Source organism: Stigmatopora argus, chromosome 21 (assembly GCF_051989625.1).
Source record: "Stigmatopora argus isolate UIUO_Sarg chromosome 21, RoL_Sarg_1.0, whole genome shotgun sequence".
NCBI lineage: Eukaryota > Metazoa > Chordata > Actinopteri > Syngnathiformes > Syngnathidae > Stigmatopora > Stigmatopora argus.
This window is the reverse complement of record NC_135407.1, coordinates 6,781,539-6,808,100: the sequence shown is the minus strand read 5'-3', so window position 1 is coordinate 6,808,100 and position 26,562 is coordinate 6,781,539. Positions and strand designations below refer to the sequence as shown.

Below are 26,562 nucleotides of genomic sequence, written 5' to 3'. Positions count from 1 at the left end.
AGGAGGAAATTTACTTTTTGAAAACAATAACTTGGCGGTCACGTTATTTTTTTCTATTTTGTTATATTGTGCAATGGTGCATACAAGTTAAATTAAACAACTACTCTATTGGGACAAAGTGTGTGAAGATAATGTGACATGCCAGGTATAAAGCATGTAAGGAATGAAGCAAAACATGCAATGAAAAATAAAAGCAATGTGAATTGAAACACACCTACGCGAACGATGAAGTCATGTGTTTGCAGGGTGCAATTTTCCTTTTTACCATAATAGACTGGAAAGTCGTGTTCTGATGTTCTAAGGGTCTTTTTTTTCTTCAACTAGCCCTTTCCTCAAGTGTTAGCGGGCATCGAGCCCAATTTGTTAATTGTGTCACACATAAAAATATATTCTTCAATTCATAGGTTCCTTATGGGAAAATTTGTTGAGTTTCGACGAAACGAATGCCTAAAGAAAGACTCAAGTAGTTTAATTGTCACTCTGTGTTATCTGGATAATTACCAAAGGTTAGTTTTGAAAGTGAATCAAGTTACATTTACGAACAACATGGAAACTCAACCCATCAACCCACTTAAGGAATGAAAAGGATGCCGACTGATCTATTATCTTTATGGTGGATTTCACATACCTCGTGGTTAAGTCTTCTTCGGATCCTTGCTTCAACAAAGACTGCTTCATTTTGTTGCCCTATCGGAAAAAAGAAAGACATATCTTCAGAATGGTTTTTTTTTTTTTTTGCTCTTTTACACAGCCACCTAATTCTAAACAGGCCTACACTTATTATGTGACTACTTATTTAGTTATAATTTAGTGTTATGATTTACTTATTTTTATTTGTTTGTTTGTTGTTGTTATTTGTGCACTTTGTGGTGAAGCTTTAAATCTCATTATACTGACATATAATGACAAAAGCATTAAATTCAAGCCAAAGTGCATCTACGAGATGATTTCCTTTATCCCCAAGCGAATCCTGAAATATTATAAAAGGAATTTTGCCAATTTGTTTTGTATATGACTTTCTGAACCTTACCGTGAAAAAGTCATGCGTTTGTTGAAATATACTGCCCTCTACAGCCGGTTGAAGAAAATACACACGCATAAAAAGTAGAGTAGCGTCTTTTCAGTTATTTACAACAATCACTAAGAAGCGTTCGGATCACTTGTGCTATTCTGTGTTTAGATGCTAAGTATAAAAATGCTTATTTTTGCTCTGAATACGAGCTATATAATAATGGATGGGAATCATACAATTTAATCAAACTTACATGAGAATCAATTGTTTGGAATTAGTGAATTATAGATTTACTTGGTCTTAATTCCAAAATATTCAACTCACAGCTTCACACACGTCAAATGTATCATAGCAGCACGTGAGGTTTTATTTTGATTACCAAAATGTTTATGAATCAGTCAAGAATTTACCGTGTTAATACCATTAAAGTGGGGGAAACCACTTACTTTACGTCCACCACCATAAACGCCAAGTCCACGAGCTTCATGCATCTAGGTTTTAAAAAATGATAGCTGTTCTTGACATTACGTCACCTCTGATTGTCCAATCAAAATAGAGAAGGATGTGTGCGGTTTGATTGCCCAATCAAAATTGAGAGCGATGGGTGCGGTTTGGATAGACAAAAAAATGGACCAATCATTAGAAGTATGAGGTGGCAGGACCCACCCTCTTGCAAAAAGGAAGCAATAAGTAAAAATGAGTTACAACTACGGACAGGTAAAGCCAATCTGTACTTCATATTATAACATAAAATAACATGTTAACGTATTTTTTCACAACCTAACAGTCAAATCCTTGATCATGTTTGTGGTTTCCATCGTTTTTAGCGTCAAACGTCGTTAGCATTTGTCAGCTACGCTTAAATGCAGTAGTTTAAATGTTTCTCTACGACTAGACGTCAGACAAACCTTAGATGTATTACTTGTGTCTAGACTAGAACGCCTAATTGAATGGCATATTATACCATAAGGTCAAATAGAGTAATTTAGTATGTTGACTTAAATTTGCCAGACCATTTAATGTAAAAAAAAACAACCCAAAAAACATGACTGATAGCATTACAGCTACGATCTGTGGCCAAGTGGGTGAGCTGTAGTCTATAGGAAATAATAATAAATGAAAAAAATATTTTTTGGACTGTCTATTAGGGCTACCCAGGAGCTGGACGCCCAGTACCCAATCCCAATGCCCCTTACAATGGAAACAGCGGACAATATCAAGCTGCGCCCTCGGCTCCATACAGTGGTGCAACAGCGCCACCAGGTGGCTCTTATGGTCAAGGACAAGGGGGTTACTACGGACCTGGACCAGGGAGTGGGGGTTACGGGGGTCAACCTCATGGAGCACCTTATAATCATCCTGCACCTTCAGGTACTCCCGCAGTTTTTTTTTGTTTTTTGTTTTGTTTTAGCAAGCCTATTTCTCTTATTTGTTCTCTGCTCGCATAATTTGTGCAAAAAAATGATCGATGTGAACCGAGTCCCAGACTGACAGGCTCGGTTTATCCCACCCAGCAGGAAGAAACTGTCAAAGCTTTCATGGTGCAATGATAAAACACACCTTTCTCCTTGTTCATCATATTTCCCATCACCTTTTATGCCTTGGCTCTGTCAATAGGGAACATCCCCCCAGGTGTCAACCCAGAGGCTCACCAGTGGTTTCAGAGTGTCGACTCGGACCACAGCGGCTATATCAATTTGAAGGAGCTCAAACAAGCACTACTCAACTCCAATTGGTCCAATTTTAATGACGAAACTTGCCTTATGATGATCAGTAAGTTCCCCTCTCTACTAGCATCGTGAATATTATTAAAATGCACCCACCGGTGTCCTAAAAAATTGAAGTTTATCGATTAAAACGCTGAAATATAGAAGTGGGGGAAAAACTGTTGTCACACTACATCAATTCCATTTACTGGTCTGAGGCGTTCCGGATTCCTGACATTTTGTGTTGCCTTTTAGACATGTTTGACAGAACCAAATCAAGTCGTATGGACCTTTTCGCCTTCTCAGCCATGTGGGACTTTGTTCAAAAATGGCGAGCACTCTTTCAGCAATACGACAGGGATCGTTCGGGGTCTATCAGTGCCACGGAGCTACATCAAGGTGAACATCACACAACCACAGAACTCTAATTAACACAATTTACTCACCATTTTCTCTCACCTCAATCAGCCCTCGCACAGATGGGCTACAACTTGAGTCCTCAGTTCTCCGAGTCGTTGGTACGGCGCTTCGGCATGCAAGCTTCCCGTCCCGGTATCCAGTTGGATGGCTTCATTCAAGTGTGCACCCAACTGCAGAGCATGACTCAGGTCTTCCGAGGGAAAGACACCACCATGACAGGCAACATCCGCCTTGCCTACGAGGATTTCCTCGGCGGAGCCATCACAAGACTCATGTGAACGGAATTTAGCCTGCGGGAATCACCAGTTATTGGTTAATATTTGGCGTATCTGCAGTATATTCTGTCACATGTTGCTATAGAGACATGAAACATAACCTACAGAGCTCTGCTTTATACTAAGTTGTAACTTTGAAATAATAATAATAATAATGGCCGGCAAGAAATTATTGCCGTTAACGCAGATGCCTTTCAGTTAGCTATAGTAACTAGTATTTTTTTTTACGTCAGTTAAAAACAAACAAATTGGTGTTAAGATGAATAATACATTAATTACACTAATACCATCATAATATGATAAATATACTGCAGTATGTTCTATCAGTAAAATCTTTATATGGATGGAGAAGTTGTTTACATAGGTGAAAGAGACATGCAAATCTCACTTCAAAGTATTTAATGATTGTTAGAACATATTTTGATAAACCTTCTGATGCAAGAAAATCATATTTTTGTAACAAAGTTCCAGTAATGTTGATCAAAACAAACATTTATCTATTTTGCACATCTTACTTTACATTCCATTGATAATTTACATTTGTTTCATGTCAAAATTATGATTTTTCATTACTTTTGTGAAGCCACCATAATTTACAATAAATGGGGAATTGTATTTTGAAAAGACACTTTGCACACACTTCTAAATCATGCTCAATTGCCAAAATAAAAAGCCAAAAGTGATCAGCTTCTGTATTTTGTGTTATGTTTTAGTACAACGTGTCTTAAAGCAAAATTGATGCGCCTCGGTTGGCAGTGTATCATTTTGACCGCCAGAGGGTGCTATGTACAGGAGAAAACAATATAACGAGCAAGAACATTCTCCCAATCCTGTGGCACTCTGACGCATAACCACGCCCCCGGAAGTTAAGACCTTCCACTGCGGCACCAACGTGAACCAGTAAAGGTGAGTCGAATGACAATAAGTAATGGTTTTCACCTATGAAAAGTAGCAGTATAGTAGTTTCTCCACCATTATTTCTCTCAACGCGCCCATATTGTCATTAATTAGTCCTTACTCAAAATATGAAACGGCAGTTTACTGTTGATGCAACCCCCTAAAGCTAATGTTACAAAAATGTTTACTCTTATATAAGTTGAATATTTAGGGCTAAGAGTGACCTGAACATCATAGAATACCAATTATTTTATGGGAACAATGTACAACTAGGGCTTTATTGCCCTGGAATGTGGGCTCAGGTTACCTTTTATCTAAAGCACTTTCAGTTATATTTTGTGTGTATATATGCATGTATATATTAAAAATAATATATAGCAGTTCATTATTGTTTGAATATATACTACATATATACATATTTATATGTATATATCTCACTCAATTCTTTTTCAGTCAATTTAAATAATAATGAACTGCTAGAATTGAATTATGAAACTTAAAATAAGTTTGGAAAATAAAGGACCTATGTTTTTTTCCCCATTTTTTGGGATCAAAAGGTGTGCAGTCATGTGGCCGGTAGTTTGGACAGCCATGCGGACCTACGCCCCCTATGTGACATTTCCAGTGGCCTTTGTGGTGGGAGCAGTGGGGTACCACCTGGAATGGTTCATCAGAGGAACTCCTAAACCTCGCGAGGACAAGAGCATTCTGGAACTCAGGGAGGAGAGAAAACTGCAGGAACAGGACGGCATGGACGGAACTCAGGTCCTTAGCTTAAAGGAAAAACTGGAGTTCACGCCGAAAGCAGCTCTTAATAGGAACCGAGCTGAAAAGAGTTAACCCCTTCCTGCACGGACTACATTTATATGTTTTGACGAAAGTTTGGCGACACTCTTTTTCCTTGTCGACGATAATGTCAAATATGTATTCATCTTATTAGACGTGCTTCATAACTGAGCAAAGAATACCCCGAGATTTGGTACAAACGTAAAGCTGGCATGCAAAATGACTTGAATGGCTGGACATCGTAAGGCTTTTTCTTAAAAAAAAAGTGGTCTATGTAAAGTAAAGCTTTTATTTGTTTAAAAAATAAATACTATGTATATATAGTCAGGCTTTTTTCTTTAAAAATGACCATGTATATTAAGGGTTTTTATTAAAAAATGACCATGTATAGTAAGGCTTTTTTATTTTAAAAAAACGACCATGGAGTAAAGCGTTTTTCTTAAAAGACGACATAGTATAGTAAGGCTTTTTTTCTTAAAAAATGACATAGTATTGTAAGGCTTTTTTCTTAAAAAACAACATAGTATAGGCTTTTTTCTTTAAAGACGACATAGTATAGTAAGTCTTATTTTCTTTAAAAACGACACAGTATAGTAAGGCTTTTTTGTCTTTAAAAACGACATAGTATAGTAAGGCTTTTTATTTACAAAAAAGACCATGTATAGTAAGGATTTTTTCTTAAAAAATGACCATGTATAGTAAGGCTTTTTTCTTGAAAAAAGAACATGTATAGTAAGGCTTTTTTTCTTAAAAAACGACATAGTATAGTAAGGCTTTTTTTCCTAAAAAATGACATAGTATAGTATGGCTTTTTCCCCTAAAAAAACAACATAGTATAGCATGGCTTTTTTTCTTGAAAAACGACATAGTAGAGGAAGGCATTTTCCCTAAAAAACGACATAGTATAGTATGGCTTTCCCCCCTAAAAAACGACATAGTATAGTATGGCTTTTTTCCGTTTAAAAAACGACATAGTATAGTAAGGCTTTTTTTCCTAAAAAACGACATAGTATAGCATGGCTTTTTTTCTTGAAAAACGACATAGTAGAGGAAGCCTTTTTTTCTTAAAAAACGATATTGTATAGTAAGGCTTCTTTTCTTAAAATACGACATAGTATAGTAAGGCTTTTTTTCTCTAAAAAATGACATAGCAAGTAAGACTAAGAGAGTCGGAGAATAAATCTGACTTCTGATTCTTCTGCTTCTAGTTGTTGCTGTGGTCCACTGGCAAAGTCATTGGGTCAGAACATAAGGTGGGAATCAGGAGTGAGTTCAATTCCACTCTTTGCAATTCACAAATTGTTTATTGAGGTAATGAAAAGGATAAATATAACTTCCAATCACTTCATTTCAGAAGCCACTGTGGTCCAGTGGCAAAGACAATGGGTCTGAACTTCAGGTGGACTCAAGTTCAAATCAGGAATGAGTTCAATTCCTCTCTTTGCAATTCTCAAATTGTTTATTGAGGTAATAAAAAGGATAGATATAACTTCTAATCACACCATTTCAGAAGTCACTGTGGTCCAGTGGCAAAGACAATGGGTTGAAATTGAAGTTTGACACAAGGTCAAATCTGGTGTGAGTTCAATTCCACTCTTTGCAATTCTCAAATTGTTTATTGAGGTAATGAAACGGATAAATATAACTTCCAATCACATCATTTCAGAAGTCACTGTGGTCCAGTGGCAAAGACAATGGGTCAGAACTTCAGGTGGACTCAAGTTCAAATCAGGAATGAGTTCAATTCCTCTCTTTGCAATTCTCAAATTGTTTATTGAGGTAATGAAAAGGATAGATATAACTTCCAATCACATCATTTCAGAAGTCACTGTGGTCCAGTGGCAAAGACAATGGGTTGAAATTGAAGTTTGACACAAGGTCAAATCTGGAGTGAGTTCAATTCCACTCTTTGCAATTCTCAAATTGTTTATTGAGGTAATGAAAAGGATAAATATAACTTCCAATCACATCATTTCAGAAGTCACTGTGGTCCAGTGGCAAAGACAATGGGTTGAAATTGAAGTTTGACACAAGGTCAAATCTGGAGTGAGTTCAATTCCACTCTTTGCAATTCTCAAATTGTTTATTGAGGTAATGAAACGGATAAATATAACTTCCAATCACATCATTTCAGAAGTCACTGTGGTCCAGTGGCAAAGACAATGGGTTGAAATTGAAGTTTGACACAAGGTCAAATCTGGAGTGAGTTCAATTCCACTCTTTGCAATTCTCAAATTGTTTATTGAGGTAATGAAAAGGATAAATATAACTTCCAATCACATCATTTCAGAAGTCACTGTGGTCCAGTGGCAAAGACAATGGGTTGAAATTGAAGTTTGACACAAGGTCAAATCTGGAGTGAGTTCAATTCCACTCTTTGCAATTCTCAAATTGTTTATTGAGGTAATGAAACGGATAAATATAACTTCCAATCACATCGTTTCAGAAGTCACTGTGGTCCAGTGGCAAAGACAATGGGTCAGAACTTGAGGTCGACTCATGTTCAAATCAGGAATGAGTTCAATTCCTCTCTTTGCAATTCTCAAATTGTTTATTGAGGTAATGAAAAGGATAAATATAACTTCCAATCACATCATATCAGAAGTCACTGTGGTCCAGTGGCAAAGACAATGGGTTGAAGTTGGACACAAGGTCAAATCTGGAGTGAGTTCAATTCCACTCTTTGCAATTCTCAAATTGTTTATTGAGGTAATGAAACGGATAAATATAACTTCCAATCACATCATTTCAGAAGTCACTGTGGTCCAGTGGCAAAGACAATGGGTCAGAACTTCAGGTGGACTCAAGTTCAAATCAGGAGTGAGTTCAATTCCACTCTTTGCAATTCTCAAATTGTTTATTGAGGTAATGAAAAGGATAGATATAACTTCCAATCACATCATTACAGAAGTCACTGTGGTCCAGTGGCAAAGACAATGGGTTGAAGTTGGACACAAGTTCAAATCTGGAGTGAGTTCAATTCCACTCTTTGCAATTCTCAAATTGTTTATTGAGGTAATGAAAAGGATAAATATAACTTCCAATCACATCATTTCGGAAGTCACTGTGGTCCAGTGGCAAAGACAATGGGTTGAAATTGAAGTTTGACACAAGGTCAAATCTGGAGTGAGTTCAATTCCACTCTTTGCAATTCTCAAATTGTTTATTGAGGTAATGAAAAGGATAAATATAACTTCCAATCACATCATTTCAGAAGTCACTGTGGTCCAGTGGCAAAGACAATGGGTCAGAACTTCAGGTGGACTCAAGTTCAAATCAGGAGTGAGTTTAATTCCACTCTTTGCAATTCTCAAATTGTTTATTTGGTAATGAAAAGGATAAATATAACTTCCAATCACATCATTTCAGAAGTCACTGTGGTCCAGTGACAAAGACAATGGGTCAGAACTTCAGGTGGACTCAAGTTCAAATCAGAAATGAGTTTAATTCCTCCCTTTGCAATTCTCAAATTGTTTATTGAGGTAATGAAAAGGATAGATATAACTTCCAATCACATCATTACAGAAGTCACTGTGGTCCAGTGGCAAAGACAATGGGTTGAAGTTGGACACAAGTTCAAATCTGGAGTGAGTTCAATTCCACTCGTTGCAATTCTCAAATTGTTTATTGAGGTAATGAAAAGGATAAATATAACTTCCAATCACATCATTTCAGAAGTCACTGTGGTCCAGTGGCAAAGACAATGGGTTGAAATTGAAGTTTGACACAAGGTCAAATCTGGAGTGAGTTCAATTCCACTCTTTGCAATTCTCAAATTGTTTATTGAGGTAATGAAACGGATAAATATAACTTCCAATCACATCGTTTCAGAAGTCACTGTGGTCCAGTGGCAAAGACAATGGGTCAGAACTTGAGGTCGACTCATGTTCAAATCAGGAATGAGTTCAATTCCTCTCTTTGCAATTCTCAAATTGTTTATTGAGGTAATGAAAAGGATAAATATAACTTCCAATCACATCATATCAGAAGTCACTGTGGTCCAGTGGCAAAGACAATGGGTTGAAGTTGGACACAAGGTCAAATCTGGAGTGAGTTCAATTCCACTCTTTGCAATTCTCAAATTGTTTATTGAGGTAATGAAACGGATAAATATAACTTCCAATCACATCATTTCAGAAGTCACTGTGGTCCAGTGGCAAAGACAATGGGTCAGAACTTCAGGTGGACTCAAGTTCAAATCAGGAGTGAGTTCAATTCCACTCTTTGCAATTCTCAAATTGTTTATTGAGGTAATGAAAAGGATAGATATAACTTCCAATCACATCATTACAGAAGTCACTGTGGTCCAGTGGCAAAGACAATGGGTTGAAGTTGGACACAAGTTCAAATCTGGAGTGAGTTCAATTCCACTCTTTGCAATTCTCAAATTGTTTATTGAGGTAATGAAAAGGATAAATATAACTTCCAATCACATCATTTCGGAAGTCACTGTGGTCCAGTGGCAAAGACAATGGGTTGAAATTGAAGTTTGACACAAGGTCAAATCTGGAGTGAGTTCAATTCCACTCTTTGCAATTCTCAAATTGTTTATTGAGGTAATGAAAAGGATAAATATAACTTCCAATCACATCATTTCAGAAGTCACTGTGGTCCAGTGGCAAAGACAATGGGTCAGAACTTCAGGTGGACTCAAGTTCAAATCAGGAGTGAGTTTAATTCCACTCTTTGCAATTCTCAAATTGTTTATTTGGTAATGAAAAGGATAAATATAACTTCCAATCACATCATTTCAGAAGTCACTGTGGTCCACTGACAAAGACAATGGGTCAGAACTTCAGGTGGACTCAAGTTCAAATCAGAAATGAGTTTAATTCCTCTCTTTGCAATTCTCAAATTGTTTATTGAGGTAATGAAAAGGATAGATATAACTTCCAATCACATCATTACAGAAGTCACTGTGGTCCAGTGGCAAAGACAATGGGTTGAAGTTGGACACAAGTTCAAATCTGGAGTGAGTTCAATTCCACTCGTTGCAATTCTCAAATTGTTTATTGAGGTAATGAAAAGGATAAATATAACTTCCAATCACATCATTTCAGAAGTCACTGTGGTCCAGTGGCAAAGACAATGGGTTGAAATTGAAGTTTGACACAAGGTCAAATCTGGAGTGAGTTCAATTCCACTCTTTGCAATTCTCAAATTGTTTATTGAGGTAATGAAACGGATAAATATAATTTCCAATCACATCACATCATTTCAGAAGTCACTGTGGTCCAGTGGCAAAGACAATGGGTCAGAACTTCAGGTGGACTCAAGTTCAAATCAGGAATGAGTTCAATTCCTCTCTTTGCAATTCTCAAATTGTTTATTGAGGTAATGAAAAGGATAGATATAACTTCCAATCACATCATTACAGAAGTCACTGTGGTCCAGTGGCAAAGACAATGGGTTGAAGTTGGACACAAGTTCAAATCTGGAGTGAGTTCAATTCCACTCTTTGCAATTCTCAAATTGTTTATTGCGGTAATGAAAAGGATAAATATAACTTCCAATCACATCATTTCAGAAGTCACTGTGGTCCAGTGGCAAAGACAATGGGTCAGAACTTCAGGTGGACTCAAGTTCAAATCAGGAGTGAGTTTAATTCCACTCTTTGCAATTCTCAAATTGTTTATTTGGTAATGAAAAGGATAAATATAACTTCCAATCACATCATTTCAGAAGTCACTGTGGTCCAGTGACAAAGACAATGGGTCAGAACTTCAGGTGGACTCAAGTTCAAATCAGGAGTGAGTTCAATTCCACTCTTTGCAATTCTCAAATTGTTTATTTGGTAATGAAAAGGATAAATATAACTTCCAATCACATCATTTCAGAAGTCACTGTGGTCCAGTGGCAAAGACAATGGGTCAGAACTTCAGGTGGACTTGAGTTCAATTCCACTCTTTGCAATTCTCAAATTGTTTATTGAGGTAATGAAAAGGATAGATATAACTTCCAATCACATCATTTCAGAAGTCACTGTGGTCCAGTTGTTAAGACAAATGGTCAGAACTTCTGGTGGACTCAAGTTCAAATCAGGAGTGAGTTCAGTTCCACTCTTTGCAATTCTCAAATTGTTTATTTGGGTAATGAAAAGGATAAGTATAACTTCCAATCACATCATTTCAGAAGTCACTGTGGTCCAGTGGTAAAGACAATGGGTCAGAACTTCAGGTGGACTCAAGTTCAAATCAGGAGTGAGTTCAATTCCGCTCTTTGCAATTCTCAAATTGTTTATTTGGGTAATGAAAAGGATAAGTATAACTTCCAATCACATCATTTCAGAAGTCACTGTGGTCCAGTGGTAAAGACAATGGGTCAGAACTTCAGGTGGACTCAAGTTCAAATCAGGAGTGAGTTCAATTCCACTCTTTGCAATTCTCAAATTGTTTATTTGGGTAATGAAAAGCATAAGTATAACTTCCAATCACATTATTTCAGAATTCACTGTGGTCCAGTGGTAAAGACAATGTGTCAGAACTTCAGGTGGACTCATGTTCAAATCAGGAGTGAGTTCAATTCCACTCTTTGCAATTCTCAAATTGTTTATTTGGGTAATGAAAAGCATAAGTATAACTTCCAATCAAATCATTTCAGAATTCACTGTGGTCCAGTGGTAAAGACAATGGGTCAGAACTTCAGGTGGACTCAAGTTCAAATCAGGAGTGAGTTCAATTCCACTCTTTGCAATTCTCAAATTGTTTATTTGGGTAATGAAAAGGATAAGTATAACTTCCAATCACATCATTTCAGAAGTCACTGTGGTCCAGTGGTAAAGACAATGGGTCAGAACTTCAGGTGGACTCAAGTTCAAATCAGGAGTGAGTTCAATTCCACTCTTTGCAATTCTCAAATTGTTTATTTGGGTAATGAAAAGCATAAGTATAACTTCCAATCACATCATTTCAGAATTCACTGTGGTCCAGTGGTAAAGACAATGGGTCAGAACTTCAGGTGGACTCAAGTTCAAATCAGGAGTGAGTTCAATTCCACTCTTTGCAATTCTCAAATTGTTTATTTGGGTAATGAAAAGCATAAGTATAACTTCCAATCACATCATTTCAGAATTCACTGTGGTCCAGTGGTAAAGACAATGGGTCAGAACTTCAGGTGGACTCAAGTTCAAATCAGGAGTGAGTTCAATTCCACTCTTTGCAATTCTCAAATTGTTTATTTGGGTAATGAAAAGGATAAGTATAACTTCCAATCACATCATTTCAGAAGTCACTGTGGTCCAGTGGTAAAGACAATGGGTCAGAACTTCAGGTGGACTCAAGTTCAAATCAGGAGTGAGTTCAATTCCACTCTTTGCAATTCTCAAATTGTTTATTTGGGTAATGAAAAGCATAAGTATAACTTCCAATCACATCATTTCAGAATTCACTGTGGTCCAGTGGTAAAGACAATGGGTCAGAACTTCAGGTGGACTCAAGTTCAAATCAGGAGTGAGTTCAATTCCACTCTTTGCAATTCTCAAATTGTTTATTTGGGTAATGAAAAGCATAAGTATAACTTCCAATCACATCATTTCAGAATTCACTGTGGTCCAGTGGTAAAGACAATGGGTCAGAACTTCAGGTGGACTCAAGTTCAAATCAGGAGTGAGTTCAATTCCACTCTTTGCAATTCTCAAATTGTTTATTTGGGTAATGAAAAGGATAAGTATACCTTCCAATCACATCATTTCAGAAGTCACTGTGGTCCAGTGGTAAAGACAATGGGTTGGAACTTCAGGTGGACTCAAGTTCAAATCAGGAGTGAGTTCAATTCCACTCTTTGCAATTCTCAAATTGTTTATTTGGGTAATGAAAAGGATAAGTATAACTTCCAATCACATCATTTCAGAATTCACTGTGGTCCAGTGGTAAAGACAATGGGTCAGAACTTCAGGTGGACTCAAGTTCAAATCAGGAGTGAGTTCAATTCCACTCTTTGCAATTCTCAAATTGTTTATTTGGGTAATGAAAAGCATAAGTATAACTTCCAATCACATCATTTCAGAATTCACTGTGGTCCAGTGGTAAAGACAATGGGTCAGAACTTCAGGTGGACTCAAGTTCAAATCAGGAGTGAGTTCAATTCCACTCTTTGCAATTCTCAAATTGTTTATTTGGGTAATGAAAAGGATAAGTATAACTTCCAATCACATCATTTCAGAATTCACTGTGGTCCAGTGGTAAAGACAATGGGTCAGAACTTCAGGTGGACTCAAGTTCAAATCAGGAGTGAGTTCAATTCCACTCTTTGCAATTCTCAAATTGTTTATTTGGGTAATGAAAAGCATAAGTATAACTTCCAATCACATCATTTCAGAATTCACTGTGGTCCAGTGGTAAAGACAATGGGTCAGAACTTCAGGTGGACTCAAGTTCAAATCAGGAGTGATTTCAATTCCACTCTTTGCAATTCTCAAATTGTTTATTTGGGTAATGAAAAGGATAAGTATAACTTCCAATCACATCATTTCAGAAGTCACTGTGGTCCAGTGGTAAAGACAATGGGTCAGAACTTCAGATGGACTCAAGTTCAAATCAGGAGTGAGTTCAATTCCACTCTTTGCAATTCTCAAATTGTTTATTGAGGTAATGAAAAGGATAAATATAACTTCCAATCACATCATTTCAGAATTCACTGTGGTCCAGTGGTAAAGACAATGGGTCAGAACTTCAGGTGGACTCAAGTTCAAAACAGGAGTGAGTTCAATTCCACTCTTTGCAATTCTCAAATTGTTTATTTGGGTAATGAAAAGGATAAGTATAACTTCCAATCATGTATAGGCGGGCCGCCTCGTGGTATAGTGGGTAAGTCACCTGCCTGCGACGTGGGTGTCGAGGGTTCACGTCCCGGTGTCGCCAGTCAACGACTGTATGGTGTCGGCAGTCGGCCGAAGGCCGACTGTCGAACACCACCAGGGATCCCCCCTCCCAACTGTCTTCCGGTCAGCCGAAGGCTGACCGGAAATATTGTTTTGCTGAAAAAAATGACTAAGTCTTTATTTGAATGAAAAAAGGATTACCCATTTACTGAACTACTAGTGTAGTGATCAGTCAAACGAGAGCGGGATTCGAACCCCAGTCTCCCACATGGCAGTCAAATCCACTAACTTGAGGTCTGTCTGACCTATTGACTTTGCCACTGGACCACAGTGACTTCTGAAATGAGATGATTGGAAGTTATATTTATCATTTTCATCACCTCAATAAACAATTTGAGATTTGCAAAGAGTGGACTTGAACTCACTCCAGATATGAACTTGTGTCCAACTTCAATTTCAACCCATTGTTCTTGCCACTGGACCACAGTGTCTTCTGAAATGATGTGATTGGAAGTTATATTTATCCTTTTCATTACCTCAATAAACAATTTGAGAATTGCAAAGAGTGGAATCGAACTCACTTCAGATTTGAACTTGAGTCCACCTGAAGTTCTGACCCATTGTCTTTGCCACTGAACCACAGTAAAGTTGGAAGTTGTATTCATCCTTTTCATTACCTCAATAAACAATTTGTGAATTGCAAAGAGTGGAATTGAACTCACTCCTGATTCCCACCTCAAGTTCTGAACCAATATTTTTGCCACTGGAACACAGCAATAACTAGGAGAAGAATCAGAAATCAGATTTATTCTCCGACTTTCTTAGCCTTACTATACTATGTCGATTTTTTAAAGAAAAAAGCCTTACTATATACAGACGTTCCCCTACTTACGAACATTCAACTTACGAACAACGGTACATACGAAGATGTCTGCAAATTGCATTTAAGTCCAAAAATGTTCGCAAGTCCAATTTTGTATTTCGCGCCTTTTTCGGAGTAGTACTTCTTTCCGCCGCTAATACCGACGCCTGGCGCTGTGAGAGCTCAGCTCACCCAGCATCTACCTTCTTCTTCGTTGCAATGCGAAAGTGCGTGAATGTATCTCCAGTGTGCAAAGAACCTTTTTCATTTGTATCATTAAATATCTCATGCATCCAATATTGAATATGGTTGGTAAAAAGCTAAAGGCTTCTATTGAGGGAGTTGCAAGGAAGAGGCAAGCCATTTCATTTGAAACGAGTGGCAATAATAACGAAGCTTGATGCGCGTGAGAGTGGTGAGCGTTTCACGGGCATTGAATCGTTCGACCGTCAGTACCATTTATAAACAGAAAGATCGAGCAGCAGGACCCAAATATTGAACGTTGCACAAAGTTTGCAAATCAATTGAATGATGCCATACAGTGCTACCGCATCATTTATGATGAAAAAAAGAAGAAAACTGTGCAATCGTCATTAGGTCGCTTCTTTTGGCCAGTTTCTAATACATAAATCTCTCTCTCTCTCTACAGTACTGTACATATTCTCTCCATTTTATTATTTTTTTTTTTTTTCAGTACAAACCAATGTGTGTTACTTATACAAGCCTTAAACATACAAATGCACTTATATAAACCTTCAATATACTTATATCGGCCTTAAACATAAATTATAATACAAAATATAGCACTGAATCAACTTACAAACAAATTCAACTTATGAACAATCGTTCGCAAGTAGGGGAGCGTCTGTATTTATCACAATGACTGGAAAGGAGGGTTAACTTCTTGTTTTTTTTTTTCCAATGAATACCGTTGCATTATTTTTTCAAATGAAGGACAGGCATTGTTTTCTAAGCTGCAAAATATGGCCAAAAGTGTTTGGACAATGGAGTCGTGAATCAATAAATTTGTCAATCAAATCCTTTGTTTCCCTTCAATTTTTTTACCTGAGCGAAATGGAAGAAATTTACTTTTGGGAGGAAACTATATCTGGATCAACATATTTCAAGTGCAAGTAAGGATTTTATTTGAATGGAGTCTTCCAAATCCTTGCAAAATCCTCAGATGTGAAATATAGATACTTCAATTGCAATATTTAATGACGTCTTTTCCTTTTAAAATTAAACTTGCAGATACTTTTGCAAACATTTCCTGTGCGTTTCATGTCATTTTAACCTTGGGCCCTTTTTGCCAGTTGCACTATATAAATCTATGGGAAAGATTAAGAGACAGTCAAGTTTCCTTCCTCCTTTTCTTCCAAGATTTAAATGATAACAAGCGGCCAGAGGTTAGTAAAAAAAATGTTTGACTGTGTATCCAGAGTTTGTATGTGTCTACATCCTTTTTTGGGAACAATTCAGACAGGTAACAATGGAGCAACTCCTCCAAACTGGACAGCGCTGTGGGAATCTAACAGCGAGAATCCTGGGAAAGTGTCGAGGGGATGTTGGGAGGCATTGCATTGTTCCTGTAAGGATGATGGGGAATAATGGGCCATGCTGGAGAATTTTTTGGTTCTTTTGAAAGTTTGGCATTTCAACATCCTGAGTGGATAGCCAGGAAAACATCACAGTAACAATCGTGCTGTCTGGAATGTCATTCTCTCATAAACCCAGACATTTGGAAAACAGGTACATGCCTAAACCTCAACATAAACAGTTCAGCACTCCTCATAAAAATGTTATTCCTACTGGAACATAACCAACTTTAAGCAGTTTTCCATTTGCCTGGTCAAAATGCAGCAGAAATAGGTGCATAAATGGGGAAATTGAAACATGTTTGTTGTTTTACTACATTGCCCGTGTGTTATAATTGAATTAGTGTGTAGTAGGCTACATAGTCCGGAACAATGCAAGCGTTATAGGCATCCATTGTCAGGGTGAATGTTCCTCTGCAGACCAATCCCAAGGGAAAAACAATAGTGGAAGAGGAAACAGGTTCAAACCAACTTCCTTTCCACAATCTAAATTTAGAGGATGGTCAGTTTTGGGGTTTGTTTTGGAACGAAATGCCCAATTTAAATCAAATTTATATTTTTATGTATGCCATAAAGACACTAATGGGAAAAAATAGCAATAACAGTAAACCCTTATGAAGAATAAAACAAGAATAATCAGTGACTGGTAATTTAACAGTTTGAACCCACTCACCTCGACTCTGTTTCCCAAATTTTACATTTTAAGGTGAATGTAAAATGCTTGCACTCAGTCCATTCATTACAAATGTATTGCCTTTTAAAAAAAATGGCTACATTAAAATACCTCAATATTTTCTATAGGTCTTTTTTATCTTTGTTGAGAGACTCTTCTGAGCCTTTCTCTTTCGGATGTCCTTACTGTAAGTATGTTGCAATTATGAGTTATAGTTCCTGAATGTCTTTTGTCGGGGCACACAGCCTTAAAAAGAATTATTATTTTTTTAAACTTTTGTTCTACTATGAGCAACACATCACAGAGTGAGGAAATGCATCAGCAATGACTTTAACAATCTCAGGAAACTTGGTCACAATGGCAGCCAATCCCAAAGGGATTTAATAGGTATACGGGGGTTTAGTATGGTAGGATGGGCGACCTGTCACACACACTGGTTATTTGTTAAGGATTCTCATTTTCTACTTTATTTTCACAATCGGCTAGAAAGAGAAGACAGGTCGACCCTTGCAATCTGTTGGACGCCCTCTCCTATTGCCAGAACTCCCCTCTTTGGCTTGCTGAAAACACCCAGATTAACAATAGCGGGATAGTGCCCAGCTCACATGGCCCCGCCTACCTGGACTCAGATGATAGGACTTTTTCAAGAATGCCAGCCAAGCCTTACAGAATAGGCTTGGAAACAGGCAGCTTTGGAAAATGGACTTGAATTGTGTTGTGGAACAACTACCCAATTCTCTTCATCCGTTCCTGAACATCATAAAAGTTTCTCTTTGGGGAAGGTCTATTGTGGAAATCTAATTTCCATGGATTGTAACTTCAGGAAAGTAAAAGTCCTCAAACCGTGTCATTGAGAAAATAATTTAAGCGGAAAATGGCCCATGTTGCTGTGTTTTGACATCATAGTGGACTATAGAGGCCAAAGGTTTGAGAAAATGGAGTTTTATAAAAGCCCACTGATAGTGAAGGGGTATTTACTGGAAACGTGCAGTCACTTACCACATGTTTTTGGCGTTTTGTATTTTCTCAACTGCTTTCCAAGAAAATGCTGTCAACAACAGGACCTCCGAGTGGGATTTTAAACAGAGCCAGGAAAAAGAGTGTTTTGCCTCCGTCATTATAGCAAATAATTGCTGGCCGTTTACTCCCCGTTCTACAGAAGTGAGACATCAAAAGAGCTATTACATAAAAAAATGGTGAAATACAAGAGCAGCTTTACAATCAACATCATACACAGTTTATTTTACTCCATACAATAAATATCAACATCTTTCACATAAATACGCATTTGGAAGGTTTGACTTTATCTGTACCACCTTGAGTCCGAGTTTGCAGTCATGGCATTTTAAAGCTTGTTTTCCTACTTGATGATTCATATATAGATTTTTATTTTATTTTCTAATGTTAGTGACAACTTGAGTTCATGAAGTCAAATCAAATCACCATGTGTGAGTGTGTGAAAGCATACAGTACGTGTGTACGTGCACGCATGACCGTGAAGCCGTGCGCCTCTTGGGAGTCGAACTGAGACAAGAACATTCCATTGTGCGGACACAGAGGAGCTCCAGTGAAGACTGTGAGAACCTCCAGGGACTGAATTTATTTATACCCGATAAAACACTCCACTGCTCTCTGAAACGCTCACGAGACATTGCTTTCATTCGAGCTTTTCAATGCAACTTGTGACCGAGAAAGTTTCAATTTCAGTTGCGCTCTCCAAAATATGTTGTGCTGCCTCTGAGGCACTCATTGGCTGTCGTTTTTTGTGGCATCTCTTTTACTCGGGCGTCATGTGCAAAGAAGCATTTTAAAAAGATAACAAAAATGGCTTTCATCAGACGTAGTGCTTCTGTTTTGAAATGCCCGGGTGACCGTGTTTGGTCTTTGGTCCGTAGTGCTTCCTGGGTGAGTGTAATGTTTGCATAGCCTCCATGCAGTTCATGTAGCTAGGAAGCACATCGCCGTGACCCTCGGGGGATTCCCAGGTGACCTTCAGGACATGGTCGCCGAAGCTCTCGCAGGGGTTCGTGTAGGCCGTCGCCTCACTCGGGACCGGCGGGCTCCCGTTGTAGGGTTCCGGCGTCTCTTCTCGCGTCCGCGGGGCTTCCGCGAGGGCCGCCGTCGGACCGGCGGGTCGCGGCAAGTACGCCGGAACCCGGGAGCGGTACCGTTTCTTCAGCCGGTGCGAAATGGCGAGCTGAAGCAGGTGGAGGAGCTCGACTAAGTTGAGCAGCAAGGAAACGGCGGCGATGGCCTGAGTGTAGATGGTGAAGATGGTCTTCTCCGTGGGGCGGGAGACGAAGCAGTCCACCATGTGAGGGCATGGGAAGCCCACGCACTCGAACTTTGCCTCCACCAGGAAGCCGTCGTAGAGGAACCACAAGCCCAGGATGAAGCCCACTTCCAGCAGAACCTTAATGAGGATGCTAAACGTGTACGCACACAAGAGCTTCCCTTTCAGTTTGGGAGCTACGACGACGCCGGCCTTCCTCGGAGCGCCCTCTTTTTGCTTGGTCTGGTCTTTATCACCTTCCGCACGGCCTTCCTTTGCTCCCGCGTCCTCCTCGCCGGACTGTATGGCCACGTATCCGAAATAGAAGACGGTGGGCGTGGAGACGAAAATGACTTGGAGGACAAAGTAGCGGAAGTGGGAGATGGGGAAGGCTTTGTCGTAGCAGACGGCCGTGCAACCCGGTTGCCGCGTGTTGCAGACAAAGTCGGCTTGCTCGTCGTCCCAGGTGGACTCCACCGCCGTGCCCAACACCAACATGCGAAACAGGAAGAGAACGGTGAGCCAGACGCGGCCGACGCCCGTCGAGTACTCCTGGCCGTCCTCCAGCAGGTGCTCCAGGAAGGACCAGTCAGCTCTGGACATCCTCTGCTCCTTTGAGAACCACCAAGAACAATTTTTGAACGTTTTTGAAATACATTTGCAGCCCCTTCAGTGATAAACTTTGAACGTGACTTCCTGTTCAGTTGCCTCCAAAATAAAATTCAGATTTCCCGGAAGAAATAAAAATGATAAATTTGAAGGATCTAGTTTTGAGCGAGTTTCATCCAAACTTTGAGTTCCTCTTACTTGCAGGAAACCAACACAAGTTCTCTTATTTTTTTATCGCGAACTGGAATTGATTCCAGTCTTAATGAGGCACCACTGTTTTTATATCTGCGTTTTTACGAAGAAAAGCACTTTACACCTTACTGGTATTTGATTTCAGCACCGGGGGTTTAACAAGCACACAGCTAATGCATAAGAACATCATTATTTGGGTTTATTCAGTGAAGTACTATAATAGTATACCCATTGTTTTCATTTTTATTTCAGTAATTTTGGCTTCTGCCCCCCTATTGCTCCTTCCATGAGGTCAGTGCTATTAAAATGGGCTTCAAAATAAGACCCTCAACCATGCAAACGCGCTCAAACAATTCAGATTTAACATGAAATATATTAAATTAGCATCCGTAAACCTATTATTAACATTATTGTGATTCTAATTGAGGCCAAATCAGTGCTTCCCTGTCAATCTTCAATTAATTACATATGATTGCCATCATTTCGTGGGGGCTATACGGGGGTCTTTTCAAGTGCTTAATGCTAATGACACACTCACTCATACTCACAATCTGAGTAAACATCCTGTGTGGGGGGATTGGGATACATGTTGACTTATTTAGGCGACTGTGTTTTTCTGTTAGTTCAGCTTTTCCAAAAAAAGGAAAATATCAATAGGGGCAAAATAATTCCCTTATTAAATCAATACACACTCGTTTTGACAGTGTGAAACAAGAAGGGGTAATTATTGACATTTTTTGGACTAAACACTTGTTCAAACATACACACAATTCATGTAATCTATCTATTTCAACAGAATGTACGTATTTCTAAATATTTAATTGACAAAAAAGGTCTGAATAAATCAACATTACCATATTTCAATATGCAAAAAGAACACGATTTTCAAATACTAACGCAATAAATAAGGTTACAAATGTATTTCATCATCTTTAAAAGCCAAAAAAATATGTAAAAGATGATCAATCAAGAAAAGGTTATCCAAATGTTTAATATTTAAGACTACAGAACTGATTAATCTCAATCCTAGAATCCAATTTGAGCACAATTATTCGTATTTTCTGTCATTCTGGTTATTTTTTTCCTCTTTGAGGGTTTAAAATAAGACCTATTTTCCTATTTGAAATATGTCAAACAGCTTTTTACCTTTCTCGTGGAGCCTTTAGTTGGTCTCCAGCTCCGTCCTCCTCGTATGTTGCTCTTTCTTCCTTCTTTAAAAAGATTCCGTGTCATCGGAAAATAAAGGGAAGAGAACTTTCCCATGCTTCCGACTCCACTTTGGCCCTCCCTCAGGAACTTTATGCAGGAAATGGGATGGGGCAACTTTTCACTTTAGGCCCGGCATTTGTCTTCTAAACTGGGGGCACACATCTAAATCCTTAAAGGCCTAAAATGTATATTATAGCAATCAATTGAGGTCTAAAGAACTTTTTCATGGTGGGGAATTTCCGGTAAATGTGTGTGTACAATAAAAAATATACTGTCAGTTATTCACTTGTTGGCTCTAGTTTAAACTTAATTATCAAAACATGCAATAACAGCTGTTGTAATGTTCCAACATGCAACACGGTGGCGCTAGTCACCTAAACACAGAATCTGTATAGCCAGGTTTTATACAGGATAACTTATTTCTGGACTTTTTTAAAAAAAATATTTTTTTTATATTTTTTATTTTATTGACCCGTTAAAGTTTATACCAGAAGTACCATAAAATCCTTCCAATCGTTATTAAACACAGATTTTCAACCTCAATCCATTCAAAGAGAAAAAAAAGAAAAAGAAATAGAGGGAGAAAGCAATGCTACTTTGATAATATTTTGATGTTATTGCTTTTCCGTGTCCTTAAAGTCCAAGAATGAGACCTCATAGAAATGACATTCATATAAAAGACAATTAGTATGTATGAAAATTGTCCATATCTTAGAACTCGGGTAAAAACTAATAGACAGGTGGGTTTAATAATAGCGATATATGATAAGAAAGAAGAGTGGGTAATTTAAAAAACTCATATTTGACTGGGTAAAATAGTACCGCATCGATAAAATGTCAGGCAGACACTTTATAATATAAATACTTGGTTTTGTAAGCGTTTTTCTCCACTTTTATGCATCAGAAAAATACAATTCTGTATTTTCTTTGCTATTTATTAAACAAGGTTCCACTGGAATGGCCTTGACTATTAATATGTAGAAAGTCAAAGTTGTAAATATATGTTAAAATTAAAAAAAATGCTGCAAGCGATAGTTTTTGCATTGGTTTTGGCCATGAAAAAATTAAACTCAGCATACTGTTTTGATGTGTAAATCCCTAAACTGGAAAATTTGAATTCCTGCAACCAAAGGAGAATTTTGGACCTAAAGATGTAAACTCCAAATCCATATCTGCACGAGTAAACCATGTAAAAACAGCAAATGTGGTCATCGCCTGGACATCCACTCAATCAAATGAAATGGTTTAGTCAGAGGCCAACTCTTCAAGGTTCAACCCAATCAAAGCTGAAGCGCCATGTCCCACAATGTAAATTGGGAGGGCAGTGAAGGCAACGCGTGCTGTCAAAAACTAATAGAAAGTAAATCATCTTGACACATCACTGTCTTGCTACCTTCTCACTTCCTTCTATCTGTAGACGACCAGAAAAAGAAGTGAACAGCCTCCGTAATAGAACTGTTTGCATTCCTGGGAGGTCTTATCTTTTGCCGTCTTTTGCCCTCGCAATTATTATAATTACCTTGTTCAGCTCAGCCAATCTCTCACCATCTATTGGTCTTTTCCATTAACTTCTCAGGGTATAAACGTACATATTGCGTACACAAAAACTGTACGTACACCTGTCAAGCCAATCATGTACATCATATATCTTCATATATGTGGACTTAAAGGGTAAATTCATGATTTTATGTTGTAATAATAGGCCATCTGTCTTTCTAAAATCTTTTAAAACAGTTTGTTTGTATTATCTTAGCTGTATTCCAAACATCTACACAACATGCATCAAAAATGATTTTTATTGGAACCATAGGATATCCTATATGGCCTTATCTTCCTGGGATATTATTTTCTCAATGGTATTTTATATTATTAGGTGATAGCGCAGCTTAAGGTACCAGATTGTATTTTGCCTTTTGTAAGACTCCTGTTATCTTGATTTATTTTTTCTTAAACGCGGTAAGGCAATTGATAAGAGTTTCTATTTGTATTTTTTATTTTTTCGGCGTTAGGTCTAGACCAAGGACGCTTTAACACTGGACGTTCTGAGCCGGGATATGCGCACTCCATCACCCCAGGCAGCCGCTATGGTTTACGGTATCATTACTGCATGCTATTGTGAGTCGTGAAATCTTATTTTTGGCAAGTATAGAGTCTTATCGTAATAGAATGCATGCTATTTTTTTCCAGTCTTGTAAAAGGCAGCAAACCATACACACACAAAAAAATACCATCTTCAAGTGTTCTCGTTTTATGTGTCTGATGCTAGTAAAGGTGTCACCGCCACTTAAGTAATGTACGCCACGACCGCGTCTGTTGTCGGATTAAATATACATGGCACCGGCAGGGCTTACATTTTATCAAGTGAACATATTCGAAACACAGAGGTCACATGACTGAATTAGGGTCCCCATCCAATCCGAGCTTACCTTGCCAAGAGCATCCAAAATGCATCGGGATGCTTTACTGACGGTAATTTTTGATGGATACTGAAGAAGCATGAAAGTCGACAGCTGATGGCAGTTTTCGTAGAATCCCCCACGCCATGGGCCACACGGAGAGGATGAAACATCAACCTTGTTTGGGAATCAATGTGGCAGCTGTTGTTTTTTGAAGAGAAAAAAAAAAGATTAGCTAATGCAGTTCAGTTGAGATGATATACTTTGATTTGAAAATAAATGAAGCTATCCATGAAGGAAGAAAAAGACAGCTTCTTTCATTAAAAAGCACAGAGTTGATTTTCGCATTTTCTGCACTATAAGACGCAACTAAAATACGATACAGATCAATATTGGCAAATTATTGTAGGAAATTCCCCATCTCCTTGACGTACAACTCCCAATCACCACTACTATTACTACTACTCCTACTAGAGCTCCCTCTCGTGGACACAATCCCCTACTACTACCACCACTACTACTACTGCATTTTATAATCCAATGTGCCTTATATATAAAGGAATATATATTATCGAAATCCATTGAAAAATTCAGTATATTAAAGAATATTTTCTAGACAAAAAAAATACACCACCACAAGTTTATATGATATTCTTGGCCCAAGAAAATAATTCATATGCATAAGTCTTTCCGACAGTGCGTGCATGTTTACTCTTCGCGCTTGCCACGAATGTACTAGCTGACCAAACAGGCCGTGCAAACCAAGTGATTTTTCCTCTAGCCCGGTGCTTTGAATGAGCATTAGCATGCCACGAGGAGGATTTAGCAAAGTTCAGGTTGGAGCTCGCTGATGCATGTCCAAATTTGATGTGCGTGCAGATTTCCTCGAGTGCTTTGCCATAACTCAGCCGTCAGCATATAATTGTAAGAAATGGTTGTAATCGCTTACATCGCTGCATTATACGCTAGAATGGCTCGCACTGTGACCGTCACAGTATAGGACATTATACATGGAGTCATGATAAGGTACTATAATGTGACCAAACTACTTATCTACATGAAGCCTTGCTAGCACTAGAGCAGGCGTAGGGAACCTATGGCTCGGGAGCCACATGTGGCTCTTTTGATCGGTGCATATGGCTCTGAGCTAAAATATGGAAACCGGTGGTGAGGGAGCCGATTCCCAAACGGACCAATTGGAACGTCACGTTGGAACTGTGGCATTGATTTGAGTCTTCTGCATTCATTCTCTCATTGATACTCATTGAACTCATTGATATTCATTGATTAGCAACAGCGTAATAATGTTGTCAAAAGAAGTCAGAGACTTTTTGTACTTTAAAAGTGGGAAAATGACTAAAAAAATTTGCACATTTTCATGTATTTTGACTTTTAAATTGGGAGTTTGGCTCTTAAGGAATAACATTTGAAAATGGGAATTGTTTATGGCTCTCTCTTTCAAAAAGGTTCCCGACCCCTGCACTAGAGCCTGTTTAGGTCACTGGCCATGGTACTGAAACCATTGTTTTCGGATGTAGCTTTCCATGCTTAATTTTCCTCATACCTTTTTATATGGTCATTTAATTCATTGATGATGTAGCAATGAATAAAACACATTTCCTTTTACTATATATCTTGTATTTTGATACTAGAAATGAATACTACATGATACTGTATGTCATTACTTGACACGCAGCTTCAAATGCTTTTGTTCCTTGGTTGTGTTTGAACTATGAAGCATGAAGATATTGCTATAAGGCTTTTATTTTACATAAATACCACAAACCAAAGGAAGTTTTTGTTTGAAAAGAAGCTATGGAATATACTGTATATAATGAAGCATGGTTATAAAGAATTTGAGTAGAGGGAAAAAAAACAATGTGCCATGAGTGAGTGTAATCCTAGCAGGTAAAAAGCATGTTTTATTGGAATTATCTCTGAAGGTTGGATGAAAATGTATTTGGACATAATGAAGTAACAAGCGCTATAAAAATCCCAATTTAAATAGCCAGGAACGAAGTGTCTCAGCCCATTCAGTGAATATAAAAGAATTGGCCTCGTCGTCAACTGAACTGAGCTGGATAATACGCAAGATGCTATCGGTAACATTTTTAAGGGTTAGAGTGAAGCAAGAAAGCTTTACTGCAGCAGTGAAATAACCGCCGGTTGTTTGCAGTTGTTGGGGATCCTGGCTGGTCTCCTCGGGTGCAGCTGCACTAAGATTCAAAGACGCCAGACGTAAGAAATTAATACCAAAGGTGTTGTGATGCGCCAGTGGAAAAAAAAATCACACTGTCAGGATTTAGCGCCGTCGACTAATAGAGAAAATGTCTGCTTAGACACGAGCACATTCAATGTCCCTCATTTTCATCTCATTTCCGAGATCTAGTTAGCGGTCGATAATGTAGTCGACTGTTCCTCAAGTGTTTCACGACACCCCCCGAGCCTGTTGAGTGTCTCAAGTGGATGGGGGACAATGTGGGTCATTATTATTCCGTTAGCCTCATGGCATAGTTTCTTCCTCGTTTGAATTTTGTGGGAAAAAGAGAAGTTTTGACAGGTCTAGCCGTGTCCTTTTTATATGTTTGTTGAAAATGAACTTTTGGACGAATGTCTTCAACTCGTGTGTTTGGCAAGAAACATTCACGTGAGGGTTAAATGGACGTATTGTCCTATTGTTAGAACAGGCGCTTTCTCACTCACTCTGTCTCGCTGACCCATTTAAGTGAGGTGCTTGATGTGCTTGCTGACTTTGAATGCTAGAAGAATTATCCAGGATGACACCAGCAATTGGAAAGTGAATATAAGATGAAAAGAAAAATGCTAAACCTGCCAGCAGC

At 38.3% G+C, this 26,562-nt stretch overlaps 3 protein-coding genes and 1 long non-coding RNA gene across 4 annotated transcripts in view; 2 read left to right on the top strand and 2 right to left on the bottom strand.

The window, feature by feature from the left end:
• The window catches only part of LOC144067500 (uncharacterized), an 80,916-nt gene extending 79,413 nt beyond the window's left edge, over window positions 1-1,503 (bottom strand). Inside the window, exons 1-2 of the long non-coding RNA XR_013297958.1 lie at window positions 1,459-1,503; window positions 629-687 (exon numbers count right to left, since the gene is read on the bottom strand). This is a non-coding gene — a long non-coding RNA (uncharacterized LOC144067500). The remainder of the gene's footprint in view (window positions 1-628; window positions 688-1,458) is intronic.
• Window positions 1,504-1,666: 163 nt separating this feature from the next.
• On the top strand, window positions 1,667-4,097 carry pef1 (penta-EF-hand domain containing 1). The gene is made up of 5 exons (XM_077590889.1): window positions 1,667-1,729; window positions 2,161-2,383; window positions 2,630-2,785; window positions 2,974-3,117; window positions 3,187-4,097. The coding sequence occupies exons 1-5, from the start codon at window positions 1,709-1,711 to the stop codon at window positions 3,414-3,416; spliced, it is 774 nt and encodes a 257-aa protein (XP_077447015.1). The 5' UTR covers window positions 1,667-1,708; the 3' UTR covers window positions 3,417-4,097.
• Window positions 4,098-4,206: 109 nt separating this feature from the next.
• Window positions 4,207-5,419, top strand: smim12 (small integral membrane protein 12). The gene is made up of 2 exons (XM_077590891.1): window positions 4,207-4,319; window positions 4,868-5,419. The coding sequence occupies exon 2, from the start codon at window positions 4,878-4,880 to the stop codon at window positions 5,148-5,150; it is 273 nt and encodes a 90-aa protein (XP_077447017.1). The 5' UTR covers window positions 4,207-4,319; window positions 4,868-4,877; the 3' UTR covers window positions 5,151-5,419.
• Window positions 5,420-18,258: 12,839 nt separating this feature from the next.
• Window positions 18,259-26,562, bottom strand: part of gja4 (gap junction protein alpha 4) — a 66,624-nt gene continuing 58,320 nt past the window's right edge. The window contains exons 7-9 of the mRNA XM_077590786.1: window positions 23,753-23,923; window positions 21,264-21,504; window positions 18,259-19,928 (exon numbers count right to left, since the gene is read on the bottom strand). Coding sequence (XP_077446912.1) covers window positions 18,879-19,928; window positions 21,264-21,380 — 1,167 coding nt within the window. The 5' untranslated portion in view covers window positions 21,381-21,504; window positions 23,753-23,923 and the 3' untranslated portion in view covers window positions 18,259-18,878. The remainder of the gene's footprint in view (window positions 19,929-21,263; window positions 21,505-23,752; window positions 23,924-26,562) is intronic.

Bases quoted from the DNA above. Each gene is read 5' to 3' on its own strand.
- pef1 (XM_077590889.1), top strand. From the start codon at position 1,709: ATGAGTTACAACTACGGACAG. The intron at 1,730-2,160 runs GTAAAGCCAATC...ACTGTCTATTAG, and splicing joins TGAGTTACAACTACGGACAG to GGCTACCCAGGAGCTGGACG. The intron at 2,786-2,973 runs GTAAGTTCCCCT...GTTGCCTTTTAG, and splicing joins AACTTGCCTTATGATGATCA to ACATGTTTGACAGAACCAAA.
- smim12 (XM_077590891.1), top strand. From the start codon at position 4,878: ATGTGGCCGGTAGTTTGGACAGCCATGCGGACCTACGCCCCCTATGTG.